Genomic DNA, 26,348 nt, shown 5'->3' on the forward strand with positions numbered 1-26,348 from the left:
CAAGATATTTCAGAAGTTCTTTAGGAGTGAAAATATGGAATTTGGGGCCTGATTTTGTATTTGACAGGCAAAGCAGTGTCCTCCAGGGTGTCAGAGGACATTGTGTCCACCACCCCAAAGGTATTTGAGTTGTTATGTTTCAAGCTGACCCCTTGCCCAGCGATCATCTCTGTACTTTGAAAGTAACCACTGTCACAACGGTTTCCGTCAAGATACAAAAGGTTTGGTGGATGGCCATCCTCAGTTTGACAGCCGTTCACCAACTATTTAACTTTTTTTTTGAAACCCATGAAGCAGCAGTTTCTGAAAAACAAAAGATTCATTACCTCCCAAGGTGTGGAGATCATTATTGTTTTTTCCTGTCCCTCACAGGCAAGTGTTTTTGCAGTGATGGGCAAAAGAAAATGATTCTAGGCTTTGGTCGACTGAGCCATCAAGAAATCGACTGATTGAAAAGTTGTAGTCTGCCCACCTGTAAATAAGGCAGGTGGACAAAAGCTTGGAGGGCAGGGTACTCCGTCATATTTGCAACGGTATAACCTGTACGCCAACCTCTAAATCAGGGGCCTAATGTTTGTTATAGTCTTATTAATACCTTCAGCGCAGCGCAAATTTTCACGCTGAGCTGAAGGTTCTAATGAGCCAACGAGCTCATGACGGAACGGTTCCGTCATGAGCACAGCTCAACCGATGCTCATGACGGAACCGTTCCGTCATGAGCATCGAAGGGGTTAAAGGCTCTGAAAAATATATAAAGGGGTGAAACAATCATAGACCTACGTTGAAATCCACCGGTTTCTCTCCTAGATATATATTGAGCATCATATTGTTACAAAGAAATATTTACTTTGATGAATGCTCATTTACTTTTTAGTTGATCTATGTATTTACAGCTTTCTTTTGCTGTTAGTTGTGAAATAAACCTCTCTTTCTTTTACTGTCAATGTGCAGCAAAAATAGAGTGGATAACATTTGAGATTTTATGACTTTTTCCGTTTGACCAGATTAATGTTTTTCTAATGTATTAGGTGTGTTAGATGTATTCATAATTCAAAAACTCTGAACACAATATGCAAAAAATGTATTTAATAGTTACAAAAATCACAACCAAGTATACCATTATTTTGCAAAAGAATCAGAGATAAAGCAGAACAGTTTTATTGTTGCATTTTTTATGGGTATCGGTGTGGGATGTTGTGTTTATGTTTGAGATAAGCTGTATAGAGTAAAGTTTGTGAGACTTATGATTTGGCGGGTATTGAGAGTGACAGTGGTGGTGCAGGAGTTGTTGGTCAGTATGTAGGTATAAATTATAGGATGTCTGATCTGGGGGTTAGAATTTAGCACGAGGCAGTTGATTTATTTGAGGGTAACATCGGAAGGGCTCTGCATTCAACCAGGAGTAACCTTGACTTCTGGGCCTCCCTGCATTTGTCGGTTGCGGGGCGTGTGGCATTATTAAAAATGATAACCCTCCCCGTTTACTTTATTACTTTGTTACCCTGCCGATTTGGATACCTGTAAAGTGCTTTGCCCAATTCAACTCCATGGTTTCGAGCTTCCTGTGGGGAACGGGACGAAGAAGAGTGTCTCTGCCGACCATGATGCGCCCGCGTCGGGAGGAAGGCTTTGCAGTGCCGGATTTTGAGGCCTACTACAATGCGGCCCAGTTCCAATGGTTCGCACAACGGCTGGCAGGGAAGCTGGGAATGGAGACAAACCAGAGAAGAAGGGACCTAGAGCTTCGTCACTTGAGTCGGATTTTGCTACAGCTCACGATGCGGGAACATGAGGTATCCAGGGATCTATGGGTCCTGAGGCAATGTTGGTATGGGGCTATACGACGCAATAAAGGGAGCCCGGCATATGCCCCTGAGATCCCGGTGTGGTTCTGTGAGGAGCTCCCCCATGGAGGAGATTGACAGCGGCTACATGACTGGGAGGAATCGGGGATCTCCTCCATTGGAGATCTGTATGAAGATGGTGCACTTTTACCATTTCAAGACCTCAGTTGATTCAATAACTCTGACGGACACCCTCCTTAAATGCACACAATTGCTTAATACCCATGGTGATTTGGATCAGGAGTATGCGAACATTATGCAAAATCTTAGCCAGGCCATCTTTCAGATAGCACCCAAAAGGAAACATAAGATCAACAGAGAAGTTAATGGGGCCCCCTGGTTCAACTCTTCTCTGAGGGAATGTAAAAGAAAGCTCCGCCATTTAGAGAGATGCTGGAGGAAAACAAACGATCATATAGAACGGGACCATTATAAAGCATCTCTTAAGCTTTATACAAAGTGCATTCTGTTAGCCAAAGCGGAATACTATGAATCCTGAATTAACAACGCAGAAAATACACAGGAAGAAACTTTTAAAATTTTGACAGAGCTAAGCAAGAAAGCAAGAAAATCAGAAACACCAATAGACTGTAACACCCTCCAACACTACTTCCTCGACAAAGTGAAAACTATACTCTCTGACATTAATAATACCTCCAGCAGTTGCTCCTTAATGCTGCACTCTCAAATCCCCCCTCAGAACATACCATCTCTAAGTTTCCCCAAATAGACACAACAGCTCTTGGGCAGCTTATGAGTCTCCTTCGTTAGTGAATCTAGACTGAGTGACTCTGTCCCATTAAGAGCCCCAGCCAAGCCAACCGAGTCATTTTTGCTTCTAACCGCAATGTTATTATCATTACAAAGCTTCTGTGGTACAACTGGTTCAGTATCTTGGCAACCCAGTTCAAGGGGTTCACCCCACTGTTGTTCACTCCTGCAGGATTGCGCCCATCCTTTTTACCAGCGCCGTTAGCCAGATCCATATTGCTGCCAGATATTAAATTGTCCACTGCAACAGCGCCATACAGAGAAATCTGCTGAGCACCTGAACTCTCCTTCATGATGACCGGGGGGACCAACAACAGCTTCAACACCCAATGTTCCTAGGAGCTTGTCTGTTTGGGGATTCGGAATACCCTGAACACCCGTTTTCCCACTCTTCCCACCTTTGCCTTGTGAGAACATTTGCGGGATAGTGAATTTTGCAGGACTGACCATGCCTGTAGAGTTACCACGGGCACAGCTCTCGCCTTTATTTTTTTTACCATTGAGATTAGAGGCTTTCTTACGGCTCAGCTGCTCCGCGGTTTTTCCTATCGTTCCGGAGACAGTTCCAACGGCTGCCACTGTAGCAGCAGCGGTAGCACCATCAGCCAGGGCTTGGGCTTTCCCTCTAGCTCCTTTAGGCGGCATTATCGGTGTTCTGCGATATCCTGTTCTCGACTCTCCAGTAGTTTTGCCTGCAACAGTTGCTGCTTCTCGGCTCAGCGTCTACGCCCGGCCCCTTGCGGCTACAATGTATCCAAATCGGATTTTGCTGAGATAATGAAAAATAGCTGTTGCAGCAAACCTGAACATGCCAATAGTACCAGGACTGAGCTACGCACACCTTGGTAAGTGCTCAGACCCACTTTCACCCTCTCATCCTCTCACTATCCACAGTACATCTTCCTCACGGGTGTAGGAGTACAGGAGATGAAATACAGGAACCCTATGTCAAGGGTCCAGAGACCTGGTAGGTGTTTGTATGGTCACTGCTTACTAAGTCAGTGTGTACCAAAAGTGTGTAAAAAAGAAAAATTTCTTTTTAGAGTCCCCTCACTCACCGGGGTTGCCCCACGGTGACATGCTTCATCATTGGGGCCATCCCAGTTCTCTACGAAAAGGGGCGTGCTGCGACAAGGCGACTACGCTGGAGCACTGGTTTTGTGAGATGACTATGTGTGGTACATGTGTAGTGATGATGGAGTGGGTGTGGAATTAAAAATACCGTGCTAGTGGGCCTCAACAATTTATTTTGCTCCTAGTGTGGTATAAAAAATTAAAAAGGGGTAACACTGTGTTCCAACTTTTACTGAGTTAGATCAGTGTCAAGGTCAACATGTTTCAAGCTCCCCCAAGCTTTTCTTCAGGACCATACAGGGTCCAGCCCTGTATTGCCACTCCTGTTTTTCAAATGAAAAAGTATTGCTAAAAAATACTTATTTACAATGAACGCTGTTGTTAATAAACATGCGTGTTGTTATACATACGTTTTGTATTTCACTTCGATTTCTGTAAAATAGAATAACAGTTGTTATTTGATGGACAACCCCTTCCAAGAAGGGGAACAACTCACATGCATCTCACTCCAACTAGGGCGTGAGTGTGCCCTTGGCATCATAATGATGCGTGCTGGTTTTCAAACCGGTGTAGAAAAATAAATCACTGTGAATAAAGTGGTTTAGTGGTTTCACACACAAAACATATAGACTTAATGTGACTATTGACAAGACACACAACACATACACACGAAATAATATGGCAGATGGTTATATTTACATAAAAGAGTGTATGATTACACCCCATGGTCTTAGGCAAGGGCAGGAACGCCTCGTGGAAACATTGCTGAAAAGGATTATCAAGGTTTAGAGTTAGAAGGCTCTTTTCCTGTTTGCCCTTTCAAATTGCCGGTTTCCTTGCAGTCTATCGCAGTTCATACACTTACTTCCTATCGGCAGACCCGCTCGGTACTACCTGGTGCTTCCTCACCCGACCGCATACTGATCTAAACCCGGGCTCGCGGTGTATTTAGAACACGCGAGCTTCCGGGTTGCCGGGAAGCTAGAGCGCTCACTTGGGGCGGCCATCTTGGTGGGATGTGATCGCGCTCGGCGCGAGTGTTATCAAAAACTAGGGATAGTTACCGAATATTGCTGGGTTTAGGGATGAGAAGTATTCCAGAGTGATACTGTTAACTGGGGCATTTGTATACACTAATTTAGAACACAGGTTTTTTTCTCGGGTAGATGAAGTTTTTAACAAAGGACTAGGCTTTATTCATGAAAAAACGGGTATTTTTTGCATTTGGTAGATAGGAGGGCTAGTACCTATCTTTGTTGGGAAGTCTGTGCTTGGTCTTTTAATTTTATGGAAAAAGGTATTTATGGTGACAGGGTTTGTTATTCTGGGGGTGGGGGGGGGGAAAGTATTACCATGATATTGAAGCAGGTGTGGTTCATACTATCCCAAGTTAATTCATTAAGAATGGTCTATGGGCGAAAGGCTCCCCATGGGATTTCATCATTAAGTCCCAGGGTGTCCGTATGTAGACGAAACACCCATCTTTGTTCTTTTTCGTGGAGGATTCGTTCCTGATTATCTTTGTTCTTCACTGTTTCTATGACCACCCAGGTTAAATCATTAGGGGTATGGTTCTGTTCAATGAAGTGGGCGGTCATTCTTGTTGTGGCTCGCTTGCACCTGATGTTGCTTCTGTGCTCTACTATGCGAGTACTGACCTTCCTAGTGGTCATTCCTACATAGTGAAGGTTGCACGTGCAGGTTATTAAGTACACAACACCACTGGTATTGCAATTCGAAAATCCCTTCAGTTCCCATCTCGTAGTGTTGTTGAAAATTACGTTTTTGGTTGGGGAAGTCAAATGACAAACACTACAATTGTTGCATGGAAAATGACCATCAGGTAGTGGTTGGGATCTCACTGTCTGGGTTATGGGTGTGGGACGGGTTTGCACCAAATAATCCTTCAAATTTTTACCCCGCCTATGACTGAACATGGGAGTGGGTATGTGAAGGCCGCCGCTGTTAAGTATTGGCCAATGTTTTTTGATTATTTTGGACACACTGTCAGAGACTTGATTGTACGTGGTGATACAGATTGGTTTTTTGTCCTCAGGTTGCGTTCTCTCTTTGGGTTCTAAAAGTGCTTCCCTATTGTTGTTAGCTGCCCGTTTTTTAGCCTCTTTGATTAGTTTGTCTGGGTATTTTCTTTTCTGTATCTCAGCTTGTTGCTTAAGTCTTCCGCTTGGGTTAGGTAGTCGGATTTCTTGCTACAGTTCCTGCGCAAACGGAGGAATTGCCCAAATGGCAGGTTTTGTTTGAGATGGCGAGGGTGAAAACTGTCAAAGGTTAGGAGGCAGTTTCTTGCTGTCTCTTTAAAATGGGTTGTTGTCACCAGTCTGCCTGACTCAGCATGAATGTTTAGATCTAGAAAAACTAGATCGGTCTTGCTAATTGAGCAGGTAAATTTGAGGAAGGGATCCTGTGTGTTAAGCCAGGAGAGAAAGGTCTGTGCTTCTTCTTCTGTGCCTTGCCATATCAACAAAATATCGTCGATATAGCGTTTCCAATGTAGGATTTGATGTCTGTGTGGATTCCTTTCATTCAGTATTTTGTTTTTCTCCAGTTGATGGACGTACAACCCGGCTATGCTCGGCGCAAATGTACTGCCCATACTGGTCCCATGCTGTTGTTTATATAGGGTAGATTCAAAGCGGAAGAAGTTTTCACACAGTGCTAGTTGGCAGCATTCAAGTACTACATGGCGAGGAGTATGGAATTCCCACTCATTTTCGTACAATACTTCTTCTAGAATCTGTAAAGTCTCTCTGTGTGGCAAGCTGGTATATAGACTTTCGACATCCAGACTTATCAGAAGGCTGGATGTCGCGTCAAAGGTTAGGTCTTGTAACAGGCACAGTACGTCCTTGGTGTCCCTCAGATAGGTGTCTGTTTTTTGCACAAGGGGTCTGAGAAAGGCATCTGCGAATTGTGAAAGAGGCTCTAGAATTGAGCCTATCCCCGAGACTATGGGCCTCCCTGGTGGGTTCTCCAATCTCTTGTGTATTTTGGGGATAGTATAGAAGTATGGTATTGTTGGTTTTTTGTTTGTTAAGAACTCAATTTCTTTTTTACTTAGCCAATCGTTGGCTTGACATTCCTCTGTCAGGTATGCAATTGAGATTCTTAGACGTTCTGTTGGGTCTTCATCCAGTTTGGCGTAGTTCCTTGTGTCCCCTAGTAGACGGAGACATTCATTCCTGTAATCCGTGGTGTTTTGTAATACAATTGCCCCGCCTTTGTCGGCTGGTTTTATGGTAATTTGGTTGTTTTTTGACAGTTCCTGTAACGCGGATTGTTCAGCTTTGCTGGTGTTATGAAATACTTTGATAGTTCGTGGGTCTAACTCCTGAACCTCTCTCATGATCGCTTTTTCAAAAGTTAATACTTCCACAGGTAGGCTGTGCGATGGAGGGACAAAGTTTGATTTTTTATGTAATCCTGTGTCACTCTTTGTTTGTTCTGTGGGGTCTTTGTCTTGAAAGAATACCTGTAATTTGATTTTCCTCAGGAATTCTTTCAATTCACAGCATAGTTTGAACTTGTCTGTGGTTGGGGTGGGTACAAATCCTAAGCCTTTGTTAAGCACTTGGATCTGTATAGCCGTGAGGCATAATGATGATAGATTTACTACTAAATCGAGCTGGTGCTCGTGGTCGGTTCCGGCGGGCCTTTGCTCCGTGTGTGACGTGTCGTTGTCACCACTGGTTCTGCCCATTGTACTCCCTGGCTGGGTTTGTTTTTTGCTCTTTGTGCCTGGCGGCCTCTCCCTAAAAAAGGTTTCCTTTGGTTTCCTTGGTTTCCTTGGTCGTTTCCCCAGTTTTGGTAGTTGGGTTGATTGTACATGGGTGGGCCATAGAAGAAAGGCGGGGGCGGAGGGCAATAATTATATGGGTCTTGGTACATGGGCCACATCGGTGCTTGGTTGCCTCTGAAACCCCTTGTGTTACCTCTTCCTCTTCTGGGTCTTCTGTTGGGGGTGGTGCTGTAATTGCTTGATCCCCCAGAGCTATTTGATCCTGTGTCAGAGCCATCACTATCAGTGTTGTATCCAGGGTTCTTATTGCTGGTTCTGTAATCGTCCCTAATATAAGGATACACTTTCTCGTGAGCAAATGCTTTTTTATCCTTGGACAATTTGATGTATTTTGAATCCTTCAGGCTGATTTCGAATTCAGACATCGTTTTATTTAGCTCATTAAGTCTTTTTGTTAGTTCTGCTGGAGTTTGAAAAGACTTGAGGCGTATCTCCATGGAATTTATCTCTTCCTTTAGGGAATCTACTAATCTGGTCGCGGTTTTAATAATCAAGACCAGCCAGTCTCTGGTACAGTGCCAGGATATTTGTGACCAGTCCAGCTTGAATTGTTTGTCGTGCTGGAATATAAAAGGTTCATTCCTGACTATGAGGCCCCTTGGTGCTGCGTTAGCTTGTAAATATTCCGCCATCATGACGCCATGAATCAATGTTTTTATCTGTGTTCTCTTTAATTCAGTCAATTCGTCCCAACACTGGCTCGCATCACTGTTTTCTCCTGTGGGTGCTCCTGTATGTGGTAACATGGAGGCAATGGCTCTATCAACTTCATCCTCCGAGAAGGATAGTCCTGTGTTCTGTGCCATAATTTTTTATGTGAGTGTTTCTATGTGTGTGTTGTCTTAGTCCTTAGATCAACCTGGTATATACCAGTCAATTGACCTGCGTCTAAGAGAAAGAAACTCCCGCAGCCCGTGGCTGCTAAATGCATAAACAAAAAAGGGAGGGAGAAGGAGGTTAAACCAGACCAGGTCAGCCTCCAGTCTGTGTACGAAATACAGGAACCCTATGTCAAGGGTCCAGAGACCTGGTAGGTGTTTGTATGGTCACTGCTTACTAAGTCAGTGTGTACCAAAAGTGTGTAAAAAAGAAAAATTTCTTTTTAGAGTCCCCTCACTCACCGGGGTTGCCCCACGGTGACATGCTTCATCATTGGGGCCATCCCAGTTCTCTACGAAAAGGGGCGTGCTGCGACAAGGCGACTACGCTGGAGCACTGGTTTTGTGAGATGACTATGTGTGGTACATGTGTAGTGATGAGGGAGTGGGTGTGGAATTAAAAATACCGTGCTAGTGGGCCTCAACAATTTATTTTGCTCCTAGTGTGGTATAAAAAATTAAAAAGGGGTAACACTGTGTTCCAACTTTTACTGAGTTAGATCAGTGTCAAGGTCAACATGTTTCAAGCTCCCCCAAGCTTTTCTTCAGGACCATACAGGGTCCAGCCCTGTATTGCCACTCCTGTTTTTCAAATGAAAAAGTATTGCTAAAAAATACTTATTTACAATGAACGCTGTTGTTAATAAACATGCGTGTTGTTATACATACGTTTTGTATTTCACTTCGATTTCTGTAAAATAGAATAACAGTTGTTATTTGATGGACAACCCCTTCCAAGAAGGGGAACAACTCACATGCATCTCACTCCAACTAGGGCGTGAGTGTGCCCTTGGCATCATAATGATGCGTGCTGGTTTTCAAACCGGTGTAGAAAAATAAATCACTGTGAATAAAGTGGTTTAGTGGTTTCACACACAAAACATATAGACTTAATGTGACTATTGACAAGACACACAACACATACACACGAAATAATATGGCAGATGGTTATATTTACATAAAAGAGTGTATGATTACACCCCATGGTCTTAGGCAAGGGCAGGAACGCCTCGTGGAAACATTGCTGAAAAGGATTATCAAGGTTTAGAGTTAGAAGGCTATTTTCCTGTTTGCTCTTTCAAATTGCCGGTTTCCTTGCAGTCTATCGCAGTTCATACACTTACTTCCTATCGGCAGACCCGCTCGGTACTACCTGGTGCTTCCTCACCCGACCGCATACTGATCTAAACCCGGGCTCGCGGTGTATTTAGAACACGCGAGCTTCCGGGTTGCCGGGAAGCTAGAGCGCTCACTTGGGGCGGCCATCTTGGTGGGATGTGATCGCGCTCGGCGCGAGTGTTATCAAAAACTAGGGATAGTTACCGAATATTGCTGGGTTTAGGGATGAGAAGTATTCCAGAGTGATACTGTTAACTGGGGCATTTTTATACACTAATTTAGAACACAGGTTTTTTTCTCGGGTAGATGAAGTTTTTAACAAAGGACTAGGCTTTATTCATGAAAAACCGGGTATTTTTTGCATTTGGTAGATAGGAGGGCTAGTACCTATCTTTGTTGGGAAGTCTGTGCTTGGTCTTTTAATTTTATGGAAAAAGGTATTTATGGTGACAGGGTTTGTTATTCTGGGGGTGGGGGGGGGGGAAAGTATTACCATGATATTGAAGCAGGTGTGGTTCATACTATCCCAAGTTAATTCATTAAGAATGGTCTATGGGCGAAAGGCTCCCCATGGGATTTCATCATTAAGTCCCAGGGTGTCCGTATGTAGACGAAACACCCATCTTTGTTCTTTTTCGTGGAGGATTCGTTCCTGATTGTCTTTGTTCTTCACTGTTTCTATGACCACCCAGGTTAAATCATTAGGGGTATGGTTCTGTTCAATGAAGTGGGCGGTCATTCTTGTTGTGGCGCGCTTGCACCTGATGTTGCTTCTGTGCTCTACTATGCGAGTACTGACCTTCCTAGTGGTCATTCCTACATAGTGAAGGTTGCACGTGCAGGTTATTAAGTACACAACACCACTGGTATTGCAATTCGAAAATCCCTTCAGTTCCCATCTCGTAGTGTTGTTGAAAATTACGTTTTTGGTTGGGGAAGTCAAATGACAAACATTACAATTGTTGCATGGAAAATGACCATCAGGTAGTGGTTGGGATCTCACTGTCTGGGTTATGGGTGTGGGACGGGTGTGCACCAAATAATCCTTCAAATTTTTACCCCGCCTATGACTGAACATGGGAGTGGGTATGTGAAGGCCGCCGCTGTTAAGTATTGGCCAATGTTTTTTGATTATTTTGGACACACTGTCAGAGACTTGATTGTACGTGGTGATACAGATTGTTTTTTTGTCCTCAGGTTGCGTTCTCTCTTTGGGTTCTAAAAGTGCTTCCCTATTGTTGTTAGCTGCCCGTTTTTTAGCCTCTTTGATTAGTTTGTCTGGGTATTTTCTGTATCTCAGCTTGTTGCTTAAGTCTTCCGCTTGGGTTAGGTAGTCGGATTTCTTGCTACAGTTCCTGCGCAAACGGAGGAATTGCCCAAATGGCAGGTTTTGTTTGAGATGGCGAGGGTGAAAACTGTCAAAGGTTAAGAGGCAGTTTCTTGCTGTCTCTTTAAAATGGGTTGTTGTCACCAGTCTGCCTGACTCAGCATGAATGTTTAGATCTAGAAAAACTAGATCGGTCTTGCTAATTGAGCAGGTAAATTTGAGGAAGGGATCCTGTGTGTTAAGCCAGGAGAGAAAGGTCTGTGCTTCTTCTTCTGTGCCTTGCCATATCAACAAAATATCGTCGATATAGCGTTTCCAATGTAGGATTTGATGTCTGTGTGGATTCCTTTCATTCAGTATTTTGTTTTTCTCCAGTTGATGGACGTACAACCCGGCTATGCTCGGCGCAAATGTACTGCCCATACTGGTCCCATGCTGTTGTTTATATAGGGTAGATTCAAAGCGGAAGAAGTTTTCACACAGTGCTAGTTGGCAGCATTCAAGTACTACATGGCGAGGAGTATGGAATTCCCACTCATTTTCGTACAATACTTCTTCTAGAATCTGTAAAGTCTCTCTGTGTGGCAAGCTGGTATATAGACTTTCGACATCCAGACTTATCAGAAGGCTGGATGTCGCGTCAAAGGTTAGGTCTTGTAACAGGCACAGTACGTCCTTGGTGTCCCTCAGATAGGTGTCTGTTTTTTGCACAAGGGGTCTGAGAAAGGCATCTGCGAATTGTGAAAGAGGCTCTAGAATTGAGCCTATCCCCGAGACTATGGGCCTCCCTGGTGGGTTCTCCAATCTCTTGTGTATTTTGGGGATAGTATAGAAGTATGGTATTGTTGGTTTTTTGTTTGTTAAGAACTCAATTTCTTTTTTACTTAGCCAATCGTTGGCTTGACATTCCTCTGTCAGGTATGCAATTGAGATTCTTAGACGTTCTGTTGGGTCTTCATCCAGTTTGGCGTAGTTCCTTGTGTCCCCTAGTAGACGGAGACATTCATTCCTGTAATCCGTGGTGTTTTGTAATACAATTGCCCCGCCTTTGTCGGCTGGTTTTATGGTAATTTGGTTGTTTTTTGACAGTTCCTGTAACGCGGATTGTTCAGCTTTGCTGGTGTTATGAAATACTTTGATAGTTTGTGGGTCTAACTCCTGAACCTCTCTCATGATCGCTTTTTCAAAAGTTAATACTTCCACAGGTAGGCTGTGCGATGGAGGGACAAAGTTTGATTTTTTATGTAATCCTGTGTCACTCTTTGTTTGTTCTGTGGGGTCTTTGTCTTGAAAGAATACCTGTAATTTGATTTTCCTCAGGAATTCTTTCAATTCACAGCATAGTTTGAACTTGTCTGTGGTTGGGGTGGGTACAAATCCTAAGCCTTTGTTAAGCACTTGGATCTGTATAGCCGTGAGGCATAATGATGATAGATTTACTACTAAATCGAGCTGGTGCTCGTGGTCGGTTCCGGCGGGCCTTTGCTCCGTGTGTGACGTGTCGTTGTCACCACTGGTTCTGCCCATTGTACTCCCTGGCTGGGTTTGTTTTTTGCTCTTTGTGCCTGGCGGCCTCTCCCTAAAAAAGGTTTCCTTTGGTTTCCTTGGTTTCCTTGGTCGTTTCCCCAGTTTTGGTAGTTGGGTTGATTGTACATGGGTGGGCCATAGAAGAAAGGCGGGGGCGGAGGGCAATAATTATATGGGTCTTGGTACATGGGCCACATCGGTGCTTGGTTGCCTCTGAAACCCCTTGTGTTACCTCTTCCTCTTCTGGGTCTTCTGTTGGGGGTGGTGCTGTAATTGCTTGATCCCCCAGAGCTATTTGATCCTGTGTCAGAGCCATCACTATCAGTGTTGTATCCAGGGTTCTTATTGCTGGTTCTGTAATCGTCCCTAATATAAGGATACACTTTCTCGTGAGCAAATGCTTTTTTATCCTTGGACAATTTGATGTATTTTGAATCCTTCAGGCTGATTTCGAATTCAGACATCGTTTTATTTAGCTCATTAAGTCTTTTTGTTAGTTCTGCTGGAGTTTGAAAAGACTTGAGGCGTATCTCCATGGAATTTATCTCTTCCTTTAGGGAATCTACTAATCTGGTCGCGGTTTTAATAATCAAGACCAGCCAGTCTCTGGTACAGTGCCAGAATATTTGTGACCAGTCCAGCTTGAATTGTTTGTCGTGCTGGAATATAAAAGGTTCATTCCTGACTATGAGGCCCCTTGGTGCTGCGTTAGCTTGTAAATATTCCGCCATCATGACGCCATGACGCCATGACGACCAGATTAGTAGATTCCCTAAAGGAAGAGATAAATTCCATGGAGATACGCCTCAAGTCTTTTCAAACTCCAGCAGAACTAACAAAAAGACTTAATGAGCTAAATAAAACGATGTCTGAATTCGAAATCAGCCTGAAGGATTCAAAATACATCAAATTGTCCAAGGATAAAAAAGCATTTGCTCACGAGAAAGTGTATCCTTATATTAGGGACGATTACAGAACCAGCAATAAGAACCCTGGATACAACACTGATAGTGATGGCTCTGACACAGGATCAAATAGCTCTGGGGGATCAAGCAATTACAGCACCACCCCCAACAGAAGACCCAGAAGAGGAAGAGGTAACACAAGGGGTTTCAGAGGCAACCAAGCACCGATGTGGCCCATGTACCAAGACCCATATAATTATTGCCCTCCGCCCCCGCCTTTCTTCTATGGCCCACCCATGTACAATCAACCCAACTACCAAAACTGGGGAAACGACCAAGGAAACCAAGGAAACCAAAGGAAACCTTTTTTAGGGAGAGGCCGCCAGGCACAAAGAGCAAAAAACAAACCCAGCCAGGGAGTACAATGGGCAGAACCAGTGGTGACAACGACACGTCACACACGGAGCAAAGGTCCGCCGGAACCGACCACGAGCACCAGCTCGATTTAGTAGTAAATCTATCATCATTATGCCTCACGGCTATACAGATCCAAGTGCTTAACAAAGGCTTAGGATTTGTACCCACCCCAACTACAGACAAGTTCAAACTATGCTGTGAATTGAAAGAATTCCTGAGGAAAATCAAATTACAGGTATTCTTTCAAGACAAAGACCCCACAGAACAAACAAAGAGTGACACAGGATTACATAAAAAATCAAACTTTGTCCCTCCATCGCACAGCCTACCTGTGGAAGTATTAACTTTTGAAAAAGCGATCATGAGAGAGGTTCAGGAGTTAGACCCACGAACTATCAAAGTATTTCATAACACCAGCAAAGCTGAACAATCCGCGTTACAGGAACTGTCAAAAAACAACCAAATTACCATAAAACCAGCCGACAAAGGCGGGGCAATTGTATTACAAAACACCACGGATTACAGGAATGAATGTCTCCGTCTACTAGGGGACACAAGGAACTACGCCAAACTGGATGAAGACCCAACAGAACGTCTAAGAATCTCAATTGCATACCTGACAGAGGAATGTCAAGCCAACGATTGGCTAAGTAAAAAAGAAATTGAGTTCTTAACAAACAAAAAACCAACAATACCATACTTCTATACTATCCCCAAAATACACAAGAGATTGGAGAACCCACCAGGGAGGCCCATAGTCTCGGGGATAGGCTCAATTCTAGAGCCTCTTTCACAATTCGCAGATGCCTTTCTCAGACCCCTTGTGCAAAAAACAGACACCTATCTGAGGGACACCAAGGACGTACTGTGCCTGTTACAAGACCTAACCTTTGACGCGACATCCAGCCTTCTGATAAGTCTGGATGTCGAAAGTCTATATACCAGCTTGCCACACAGAGAGACTTTACAGATTCTAGAAGAAGTATTGTACGAAAATGAGTGGGAATTCCATACTCCTCGCCATGTAGTACTTGAATGCTGCCAACTAGCACTGTGTGAAAACTTCTTCCGCTTTGAATCTACCCTATATAAACAACAGCATGGGACCAGTATGGGCAGTACATTTGCGCCGAGCATAGCCGGGTTGTACGTCCATCAACTGGAGAAAAACAAAATACTGAATGAAAGGAATCCACACAGACATCAAATCCTACATTGGAAACGCTATATCGACGATATTTTGTTGATATGGCAAGGCACAGAAGAAGAAGCACAGACCTTTCTCTCCTGGCTTAACACACAGGATCCCTTCCTCAAATTTACCTGCTCAATTAGCAAGACCGATCTAGTTTTTCTAGATCTAAACATTCATGCTGAGTCAGGCAGACTGGTGACAACAACCCATTTTAAAGAGACAGCAAGAAACTGCCTCTTAACCTTTGACAGTTTTCACCCTCGCCATCTCAAACAAAACCTGCCATTTGGGCAATTCCTCCGTTTGCGCAGGAACTGTAGCAAGAAATCCGACTACCTAACCCAAGCGGAAGACTTAAGCAACAAGCTGAGATACAGAAAATACCCAGACAAACTAATCAAAGAGGCTAAAAAACGGGCAGCTAACAACAATAGGGAAGCACTTTTAGAACGCAAAGAGAGAACGCAACCTGAGGACAAAAAACCAATCTGTATCACCACGTACAATCAAGTCTCTGACAGTGTGTCCAAAATAATCAAAAAACATTGGCCAATACTTAACAGCGGCGGCCTTCACATACCCACTCCCATGTTCAGTCATAGGCGGGGTAAAAATTTGAAGGATTATTTGGTGCACACCCGTCCCACACCCATAACCCAGACAGTGAGATCCCAACCACTACCTGATGGTCATTTTCCATGCAACAATTGTAGTGTTTGTCATTTGACTTCCCCAACCAAAAACGTAATTTTCAACAACACTACGAGATGGGAACTGAAGGGATTTTCGAATTGCAATACCAGTGGTGTTGTGTACTTAATAACCTGCACGTGCAACCTTCACTATGTAGGAATGACCACTAGGAAGGTCAGTACTCGCATAGTAGAGCACAGAAGCAACATCAGGTGCAAGCGAGCCACAACAAGAATGACCGCCCACTTCATTGAACAGAACCATACCCCTAATGATTTAACCTGGGTGGTCATAGAAACAGTGAAGAACAAAGACAATCAGGAACGAATCCTCCACGAAAAAGAACAAAGATGGGTGTTTCGTCTACATACGGACACCCTGGGACTTAATGATGAAATCCCATGGGGAGCCTTTCGCCCATAGACCATTCTTAATGAATTAACTTGGGATAGTATGAACCACACCTGCTTCAATATCATGGTAATACTTTCCCCCCCCCCCACCCCCAGAATAACAAACCCTGTCACCATAAATACCTTTTTCCATAAAATTAAAAGACCAAGCACAGACTTCCCAACAAAGATAGGTACTAGCCCTCCTATCTACCAAATGCAAAAAATACCCGTTTTTTCATGAATAAAGCCTATTCCTTTGTTAAAAACTTCATCTACCCGAGAAAAAAACCTGTGTTCTAAATTAGTGTATAAAAATGCCCCAGTTAACAGTATCACTCTGGAATACTTCTCATCCCTAAACACAGCAATATTCGGTAACTATCCCTAGTTTTTGATAACACTCGCGCCGAGCGCGATCACATCCCACCAAGATGGCCGCCCCAAGTGAGCGCTCTAGCTTCCCGGCAACCCGGAAGCTCGCATGTTCTAAATACACCGCGAGCCCGGGTTTAGATCAGTATGCGGTCGGGTGAGGAAGCACCAGGTAGTACCGAGCGGGTCTGCCGATAGGAAGTAAGTGTATGAACTGCGATAGACTGCAAGGAAACCGGCAATTTGAAAGGGCAAACAGGAAAAGAGCCTTCTAACTCTAAACCTTGATAATCCTTTTCAGCAATGTTTCCACGAGGCGTTCCTGCCCTTGCCTAAGACCATGGGGTGTAATCATACACTCTTTTATGTAAATATAACCATCTGCCATATTATTTGGTGTGCATGTGTTGTGTGTCTTGTCAATAGTCACATTAAGTCTATATGTTTTGTGTGTGAAACCACTAAACCACTTTATTCACAGTGATTTATTTTTCTACACCGGTTTGAAAACCAGCACGCATCATTATGATGCCAAGGGCACACTCACGCCCTAGTTGGAGTGAGATGCATGTGAGTTGTTCCCCTTCTTGGAAGGGGTTGTCCATCAAATAACAACTGTTATTCTATTTTACAGAAATCGAAGTGAAATACAAAACGTATGTATAACAACACGCATGTTTATTAACAACAGCGTTCATTGTAAATAAGTATTTTTTAGCAATACTTTTTCATTTGAAAAACAGGAGTGGCAATACAGGGCTGGACCCTGTATGGTCCTGAAGAAAAGCTTGGGGGAGCTTGAAACATGTTGACCTTGACACTGATCTAACTCAGTAAAAGTTGGAACACAGTGTTACCCCTTTTTAATTTTTTATACCACACTAGGAGCAAAATAAATTGTTGAGGCCCACTAGCACGGTATTTTTAATTCCACACCCACTCCATCATCACTACACATGTACCACACATAGTCATCTCACAAAACCAGTGCTCCAGCGTAGTCGCCTTGTCGCAGCACGCCCCTTTTCGTAGAGAACTGGGATGGCCCCAATGATGAAGCATGTCACCGTGGGGCAACCCCGGTGAGTGAGGGGACTCTAAAAAGAAATTTTTCTTTTTTACACACTTTTGGTACACACTGACTTAGTAAGCAGTGACCATACAAACACCTACCAGGTCTCTGGACCCTTGACATAGGGTTCCTGTATTTCGTACACAGACTGGAGGCTGACCTGGTCTGGTTTAACCTCCTTCTCCCTCCCTTTTTTGTTTATGGAGTACAGGAGATACCAGCTCACACGACTGAGCTGGCGGCCGCCATCTTGCCTCTGTCAAATGATATTCTATATGTAATATTCTGATATATAGTTCTGTTGATTTCTACATTCCCACCCACTGTAAAACTAAGACAGTGTTCTCGTTATAAGAGCTGCTATATTTCTTGTAGCTCCCATGATATCCCCAATCCAACAAAATCCCTTCTATTTCCTTTGGGTAACTGATTAAACTTTTTCATGTCAGTAATATCTTGTTTTTTTTGTGCTCCATTGCGTCTCCCATGCACTACGTCTGCCAGGCTCTCTACTCACATCCATTGTGGCGACAATTTAATCATCCTGTGCAAAATTTTTCAGATACTTTGAGAGAGCCATCTTTATAAGCCTGTTAACCATTTAATTGCAACACTGCTAGTTTCCATACCGGCTGCAGACCATGATGGAACTATCTGGAATACCAAAGTTCTGACTGAATGATCAGAAGTAATTCTGCTTTGCCCTGAAGGTTCTGAGGTTTTCCAAGACTGAATGAACGATCACCATCTGTCGGTGGGAACCTGTTGCTTACCGAGTCCGTCAAGATGCTATCCAGAGTGTCAGCAGTCACCAACATGTTGCTCATTGTCACCTCCCTTTGAGTGATGGTAGTATACATACAATGTACAATGGCTAGTTCCTTCAGGGGTGTTAACTGGAAGACAAAGTACATTTCATACATGTGATTAACAGAGTCAATCAGGAACTTATTCACAAACTGCAACATACTGCAAAATGCTTATCCCAAAACCTTTGTATGAAGACCTCTGCCTCCACCTCTCTTATCTTTACTACGAGATCTTAGCCCTACACATACAACTATAATTTTGTACTACCCGTGGGAGGGATGGGAGTGAGTGGCTGGAAAACAAGTAATAGTTATTACTAAATGGGAGAGCTTTAGGTAAAGGTAGATTGGGTATATATATTCATTAAAAACCAAAGGTTATAGGGAGGTTACAGTTAGGTTCAGATTTTCCACACTCAAAACCATAGAAATTCAGCAGTTATAGCTAGAGTTATCTCAAGTAACTATAACTTGTGCCTAAGTTAATTATAACTCAACCCCACCATGAACTGTTATCTCATCAACAATTTGACAGCAAAAGTTGCACTGATATTATCAATAATATCGGAGAAGATGTCACGAGTGAAGTAAAATGTGAGGTGCATGGTGACCTTGCGAGTTATAGTTGCCTTAGGGCACAAGGTATAGTTACTCCCCATTAGTAACAGGGCCGGGCCATGGGGTCCCTAGGGCTTGAATCAGCCCGGGGAGGGGGTCTGCTTGCCCACTCGCCCTTCTTACCTATATCTGTACCCTAGAAGATGGGGTCCGAGGCTGAAAACGGTACGGGGTCTATGTGCGGCCCGCTCAATATTTTATAAAGCTGGGCCCCGGGAAATGGGGACATCAGGGTTGGCTCATCCTTGGGAAGTGGGCCACGTACGCCCCTGACCTATATGCATATGCAAAAATTACTGTGCCCTCAAGTAATACAACTGGTGCTATGTAAAGTGCTTTGATACCTGATTCGGGCCAGGTTCGCACTATATAAAACTCTGTAAAAAAACAAAAAACATGGGACCTTACCCGCCCAGGGAATTAAAGAAAACAAGCACAGGAGACTGTACTTGTTTATTTTTTTGGGATTTGGCCACAGATCCTCTGGAAAATCAGAGAACAATTTAAATCTAAACATTTTTGCCAAGACACGGTTACCTGGGGCCCCCCGCAACCAGTCCTAGGGGGTCAGAGTATTCCTACCCCGCCCCATTGCATTTTTTTCCCATTTTGTTTGTGAGTTTGGCCAAGTCCCGAGTCCCAAAATGTCTACCACTACTTTCTAGTAGAAGTGTTGGCAGCCAATCAGATCTCACTATGAGAACTGTCGGATCTGCAGACCCTCTACGTCTCTATATATACATATATATTTGTTTTACTTAAAAACTACTGAACAGATTTAAACCAAATTCCGAGAGCATGCTTTCTGCCAAATTTGGTGTAATTCCATTCAGCAGTTCGGGCTATAGTCAGGTTCGAAATTCCTATGGGAAATTACATGAGTAAAAGTTGTTTTGGGTCCTCCTACCTAATGGCAACTGCCAGTAGGTGATTTAAAAATATATGTAAATAAACAAACAACGGATCCCTATACTCTCAGTCCTTTTTGCAATGGTTGTCTCTTCAGATTTCAAGCCGTGCAGTGTCTCTGGCCATTTTATGTTGCTCAAGTGAATATGGAGAGTGGATAGATCTATGGATAGATCTATTATTCACTATAAAAACAAAGGGTACAGGAACGTTATAGTTAGGCTCAGATTCCACTTATACAAAATCTGATCTAACTATAACTTACGGGCCCGCAATGCACTGTTTATTACCTCACATATTACATCACTCATGACATGGTCAGTGACATCACTGAGGACATCACTAATGACATTATCCACAGAACCACTCACACACCCTCTCACACTCCTATATAACCTCTCATGCACCCACTCACACCCCCACACAATCACTCACAGACCCATACAAGTACTCACACAACCACTTACTCATCAATAAAGCCACTCACACACCCACTTATAGTGAAGATTCGTCAAACTACACCAAAGATATAAACAAGTTACAAAACCCCTTTCCTATGGAAACATGGTCCAATTGTCCAAACTATAACTACCTACTGGCGTCCGTCAGTAGGTAACATGGCATACATCTATATATACATATTGTCAGCATACAAATATTTATTCGGCTATAATCACAACCGTACAAGAACATAAAATCATATGTTTCTAAAATGGTAAAAACTAGTAGGCTTACCATTTTTTAAAGAAATACGGATGTGTCAACAGTAACAATACATTATATAATCTCATGCATCACATCAAGGTTAATCAGGTCTAGATTGTCTTGATCTCAAAGCAGCATGTAGAAAGCATGAAACAGCAAAAAGATAATGCTTGATCATCAGGAGCTGCAGATACATAAGTGCCAGGTATCCTTGTGAGAAGTTCAGAACTTTCAGTAACGGGAAAAGGAACTGCTTCCTAGGCAAGCTCAAATATTTGCACAACAATATGTAGGGTAGCCTGTGGAGACATATTGTTGCATCCACAGGACCCTAAGTGCCTAAAGAGACTGACCACTAGATGTGGCCAAAAGATGATGCAGCACGTTAACCTTGAATCGTACCAACAGAAATCTATCCCTTTCATTAGATAGGAAAGAAAGGAAAGCTCCATACCCTGAACTGTTTTTAAAAATAAACGCCCCTATACAAAGCGTTTCAATAGCTCTTGGTGTTCATGTTGTAATAAGGGACTTTTGAGAAACAAGTCTCTCCGTCTTTTGAGTTCCAGGGGGTACGGGGAGAAATAATTGCAGTATATGTACATCCAACCCATGCTGGTAAAAGCTGCCTTCATATAAGCAATCCAAGGGATTTGATGCATGTTGTCAAGGGTCAGACATTCAGACAAAATCAGTCTATTTATTTGGCATCCCTCCCCAGTCTATATCTTGATCCAGCACAGCAAGGGTCTGAGAGCAACACGGTCACCAATGTATCTAAAACACAGTTCCTGACTAACAAAAAAAGCTGGGCTACTTTGTGGACCCGCAGAATACACCTTAAAATGTATTTTCTGTGAGTTCAATTTTATCGACCGTCATGTAACCCCATACATCACTGTCATATAGCTCCTTGGAGATGCACTTGGACTTAAAATACTTAACTAGAGGGTCCAGTCACCATGAGCCCAACCTCTCTGCAACGCTAGCTACAGTCCCCGTGGTCTTGACCAAATCACAAGTCTTACCCTCAACTAGGGGTTTAAAACTCATATTAGCATCAAATAGCACCAGCAGGTAAGAGAAAGCTGGGACCTTACCCAGGGTATGACTCCCCACTTTGAAGGTTTTGAAACTGGTGGAAATTCAGCGATGTTAAGAACTCTCTCCGCAAGTTGGGCTTTAAATATGATATGCTCTACCCTGCCTGTCTATGAGTTAAGGTCAATGGGAAGCCTCGCTCCTTTGACAACCCAGCAGAGGCAAACGACTTTTGCAAACACTTTGCTTTCAAGTCCTCCTCTTCTAGACAGAACATGCTACAAAGTACTGGATCACCGACTCCTGCTCCTTAGTCCCCTTAGATCTGATATGGCCTGCAGTATTTGGATTCTCCCTCAAAATAGGGACTACTTCTGCATAACACCTGTGGTCTGCCTCAGACAGTATGCTTTGCTCATCATTGCCTTCTCATTACTTTTTCCATACAAATGCTGTTTATATGTAGTTGATTCTTCCTTTCTGTTTCAGCTATTCCTCTAGGAACGGGCCACACCAAGCAAACACGTCAACTCTCCCCCATGGAGAACACTGCAGTAGCCTCATTGGGATTGTTTAGTTCTTTGTTTCTCCTTTTCGGGACTTTATGGGATGTTTTCCTATATAGTGGGGGTGGGAGGGGGGATAGTTGTGGGCCCTTTCTGCTTGTTTTCCATTCAGTTTTGTATTTGTTTGTTACAACAGGTACACTATATGCCGGTTTATAACATGGCGCTGTTCTTTTCACACCTGTTTACTCTATGCCATCTCAGAAAGGGCCTGGAGAGGTGATAGACATTACTTCCCTTACATGAAAGATATGTGGCATCAATAATCCACGTAAAGGAAAAAAGTCCTCTCATATCTGTTGCGACATAGCCTTCCTTCAAGAAACACGTCTCTTACCCAATGGCGCCCAATCATAGGTGACTACTTGGGGCCCCACGCTATTTCTCCTGTCACGGCTCCTATTCCTGTGGATTCTGCCCCCTCATGCATAAAAGCAGCCCCTATTCCCTCCATAAATGTCACTCAGACCCAAATGGATGCTATTTAATCCTACAAGGCAGCCCACTGACAAACGAGTTCTATTAGTCAACATATACGCCCGAACACTGAGTATCCAAAATTCTTTCAGGAGTTTTATGCCCATATGGGACATGCAGATGCCAGCTTTGCTCTTCTGAATGGGGATTTCAACATCGTACATACTCTAGCATTGACTCTAGTACCCAGCTGAGTGGTTATCCCCAATCATGGGAAGCACTCCACCTTATATTGCAGACGCTTATGCTCTACAGGATATCTGATGTGGTCAACAGCCATCCACACCTGGTTATACCTTTCACTCTGCCCCACATGATATTTTGATATGGCTAATTTATTGGTTCTTGTCTGCTGATGTTTCACTCTGGACTACAAAGGTAAAACTTCTACCGCAAACTCTATCAGATCATAGCCCTGCTCTCTTAACCCTACAGGTCCCCTATGGATGTAGGTCAGAGCGCACCTTGAGTATCCATCACTAAGCTCTACATGATCCTGTCTTCTGTAGCGAACTCCTTCATTCCATCGTCCACTACTTCGCAATTAATTCAGGCATGGTCTCCACACAGGCAACCCTCAGGAAGGCCTTTAAAGCATATATCCGTGGGGTGTGCATATCCAAGCATCTGAGTATCCTATGAGATATCCACTCCCAACCGCAATGCTTTTAAACCTCCAAGGTATAGACTTAAGTGCCTCCTAAGGCGGCGGCCTCCAACTCCATTGACGTTTAGTATTGTTGACTGAATTTCGCGATCTGGATGATAGGGAAATCGCATATCTAGGGAAACACACTAGGGCTCCGTGCTATGGTGAGGGGGCGCACCCGACCGCACTCTTGTGCGGATAATCCACCCTAATCGCCTAGGTAGTTATGTCAGTGAATTGCGCACCGTCTCTGAGTCCTCTGTTTTTGCTGGTGAAGATGTTCTGGCAGAGTCCCAATACTATTATGAACTCCTTTATACATCCTGCATGCCTGACAATGCACCAGAGATCCCATCATACTTGGTGGAGATCGCCATAGGTCTGGCCCACTGATGGCCAATGACAATTCTTTAGCAAGATGATTTTATGCGAGGAGGTCACCCAGGTGATCGACTCTTTAGACAGGTCCAATGGCCCTGGCCTTGATGGCCTTATGAGAGCTTTCTATAAAGCTTTCAAACGACAAGTCAACTACATCTCTTTGCAGTGGTCAACAGGATCTCCTGCCAAACACCTGCTGTAGTTACCCTATTGGATCCCGAAAAGACGTTTGACCCCTTGGAGTGGCCCTTCTTGAAAGAAGCTCTGATCAAACTGGGAATCCCCACCGCACTCATCTCCTTGGTCATGCTCTTATATCCTAATCCTGTGGCACGCATGGGAGTCAATGGCTCCCTCATGGATTTGTTCCCTATATTGAGGGGGTCTAGGCAAGGCTGCCCTTTATCTCCTCTCCTCTACATTCCCTTAATGGACACTTTGGTTTGCCACCTTCTGGAGCGCCACATACATGAGGCTCCCGCGCTTCATTTTTTAAAATATTTTCGGTTGGAGTCACGCTGGGTGTGAAAGTCCAGCCCCCCCAAAAAATGCTCTTTAGGCCCTGTGGGACCCTCTGATCAGGCCTATGCGGTCAGGGGGCTTTTACCCTGCCACCTTTTCTTCTTTTTTAATCATTTTTCTTTCTCCTCATACCAAGTGACAAGATGGCTGTCAACACTTCCTGGTTACAAGTGTTGGCAGCCAATCAGAGGCAAGCTCCACTGTGGCACTTACTGGATGTACCGAGTGGGCTAGTTGGACCCCACACTGAAAAAAACATAGGTTTCAGGGACGTTATAGTTAGTTGGAGATTTCACTCATACAAAACCATAGAAATAGTCAGTAGACCTAACTTTAACTTGTGCCCATGCAATGCACTGCTGATGACGTCACATATTACATCACTCATGACATGCTCAGTGACATCACTGATGACATCTCAAATTTTCCATTGGGCATACAAGTCACACAGTCCTTAAAATAACAAACGGAGATGTCGGTTCACCATCTGCCTACTGGCTCAACTACTCTCTCCTGATTGGATAGAAAATAGTCAATTGTGACAATAATTGCTTACATTCTCATGGTTCTGCCTATGTCGAACATTTACTTTTGCCACACTGATGAAGGCTGATTGCTGAAACGCGTATGTGGCCAATAAAGTTATGTTGAAAGCCCCGGGAGTGTTCCAGTTGCTTTTTTGGTTGTTGAATGAAATGGGTCACACCCCCGCTAATTGGAGGCACCAGTTGTGAGTTCGGAGGAACTGGTGCGAAACGTGTATGTATATATATATATATATATATATATATATATATATATATACATATATATATATATATATATATATATATATATATATATATATATATATATATATATATATATATATATAAACAAATTAAAGTTATTATAATTTAAATACATTTAACGACAAACAATTAGTAATTTTTAATTCAGAATTAATAAAAATATACATTTTACTTTCTGGTTGATTTTTTAAATAAATATTTAAATAAATAATTTGTATTAGCTTATTATATTTACAGGAAATATTTTAACATACTTTCAAGATAGTATTGCTGTAGAATTTATTTTCAATTTCTTTTAGGTTTAAAAAAATATAAAATACATTAAAATATTTTCATTAACTTATTTTAAAGATTAAAAATCCCCAATACTACACCATAGGGAGAACTCTGCCCTGGTGAAATAAGTGTGAAACGTTACCAGTGGCAACTAGTCACTTATATATTTGCCTCCACCCTCTAGTTTCAAGGATCGAGGATATGCACATTTCCACTGTGTTGTAACTTTACATGTGAAACCGGTGAATAGCCAAAAGCAGTAAAGTTACTACAAAGTCTAAGAGTAAATGTGCACGTTTGCAGGTATTTCTACTTTTGAGAATAGGGATGATAGTCTGTAATTATTGACCTTTTCCTTGTGCCACATTTTTCTCAATTATCCCTATCCAGAGTAGAAACTAGCCATGTATTCTTACGTCTCACAAACGGCTCATTTAGATGACACTCAACATAATATTGTAAGGACAAAAGTAGCTGACATGAGAGCTTTCCATTCACAGATTTGCTGTAATCGGGATCAGGGTATTTCACAATAAGTCCCTCAACGCAAGATTCTGGTTACATTTCTGGATAACCAGAGTGGGTAAATGATCTTCATTTCGATGAGGTTATGTACATTTGTTTTACAGGGATATCTTGAATACCTGGCATGATCCAGTCTTTCTGGTTCTAGGTTGTAGACCCCAAGATCTGAAGTATTTTTACAGCAAACTAGCAGTGTAACTGTTCTTTCTTCACTCCAAGAAAGAATTTGCCATGACATGTTTCGGTGAAAGGTTAGTGTCTGCCATTTTCTCCCACAGTCTCTGACCGAACAGATTTGAAATGTTCAAACAAAGGTTACAATACTGTTTTCTCTAATGACTCATCCATGAAGTACGATATCAATGTGCATACTTAATGGATGCTTTAGATGAAAATCTGTCATTCCAGGCACTTGCAACACAACACAGCGATGTAATGCATTACAATACATCTCTGCATCATACTACAACATAGCACCACAAAACACACATAGCTGCACTACAGCACAGCATGACACTGACAAACTACACAAGACTATAGTACACTGCACAAAATTATGATATAACACTGCAACACCACACAACTTACATATTCTGTACACTATAGCAAAGCATTGGACTACAAGCCAAGACAACCTAACCTTATACAACTCTACTTCACACCACATAGTCCT

General features: G+C 43.0%; 1 protein-coding gene across 1 annotated transcript in view; it reads right to left on the minus strand.

Moving 5' to 3' along the window:
- LOC147674000 (maestro heat-like repeat-containing protein family member 1) overlaps positions 1-26,348 on the minus strand; it is a 90,969-nt gene that overhangs the window by 52,785 nt on the left and 11,836 nt on the right. Inside the window, exon 4 of the mRNA XM_086946440.1 lies at positions 18,180-18,302. Coding sequence (XP_086802566.1) covers positions 18,180-18,302 — 123 coding nt within the window. The remainder of the gene's footprint in view (positions 1-18,179; positions 18,303-26,348) is intronic.

The sequence above is a fragment of the Lissotriton vulgaris genome, chromosome 12, assembly GCF_964263255.1.
Source record: "Lissotriton vulgaris chromosome 12, aLisVul1.2, whole genome shotgun sequence".
Lineage (NCBI taxonomy): Eukaryota > Metazoa > Chordata > Amphibia > Caudata > Salamandridae > Lissotriton > Lissotriton vulgaris.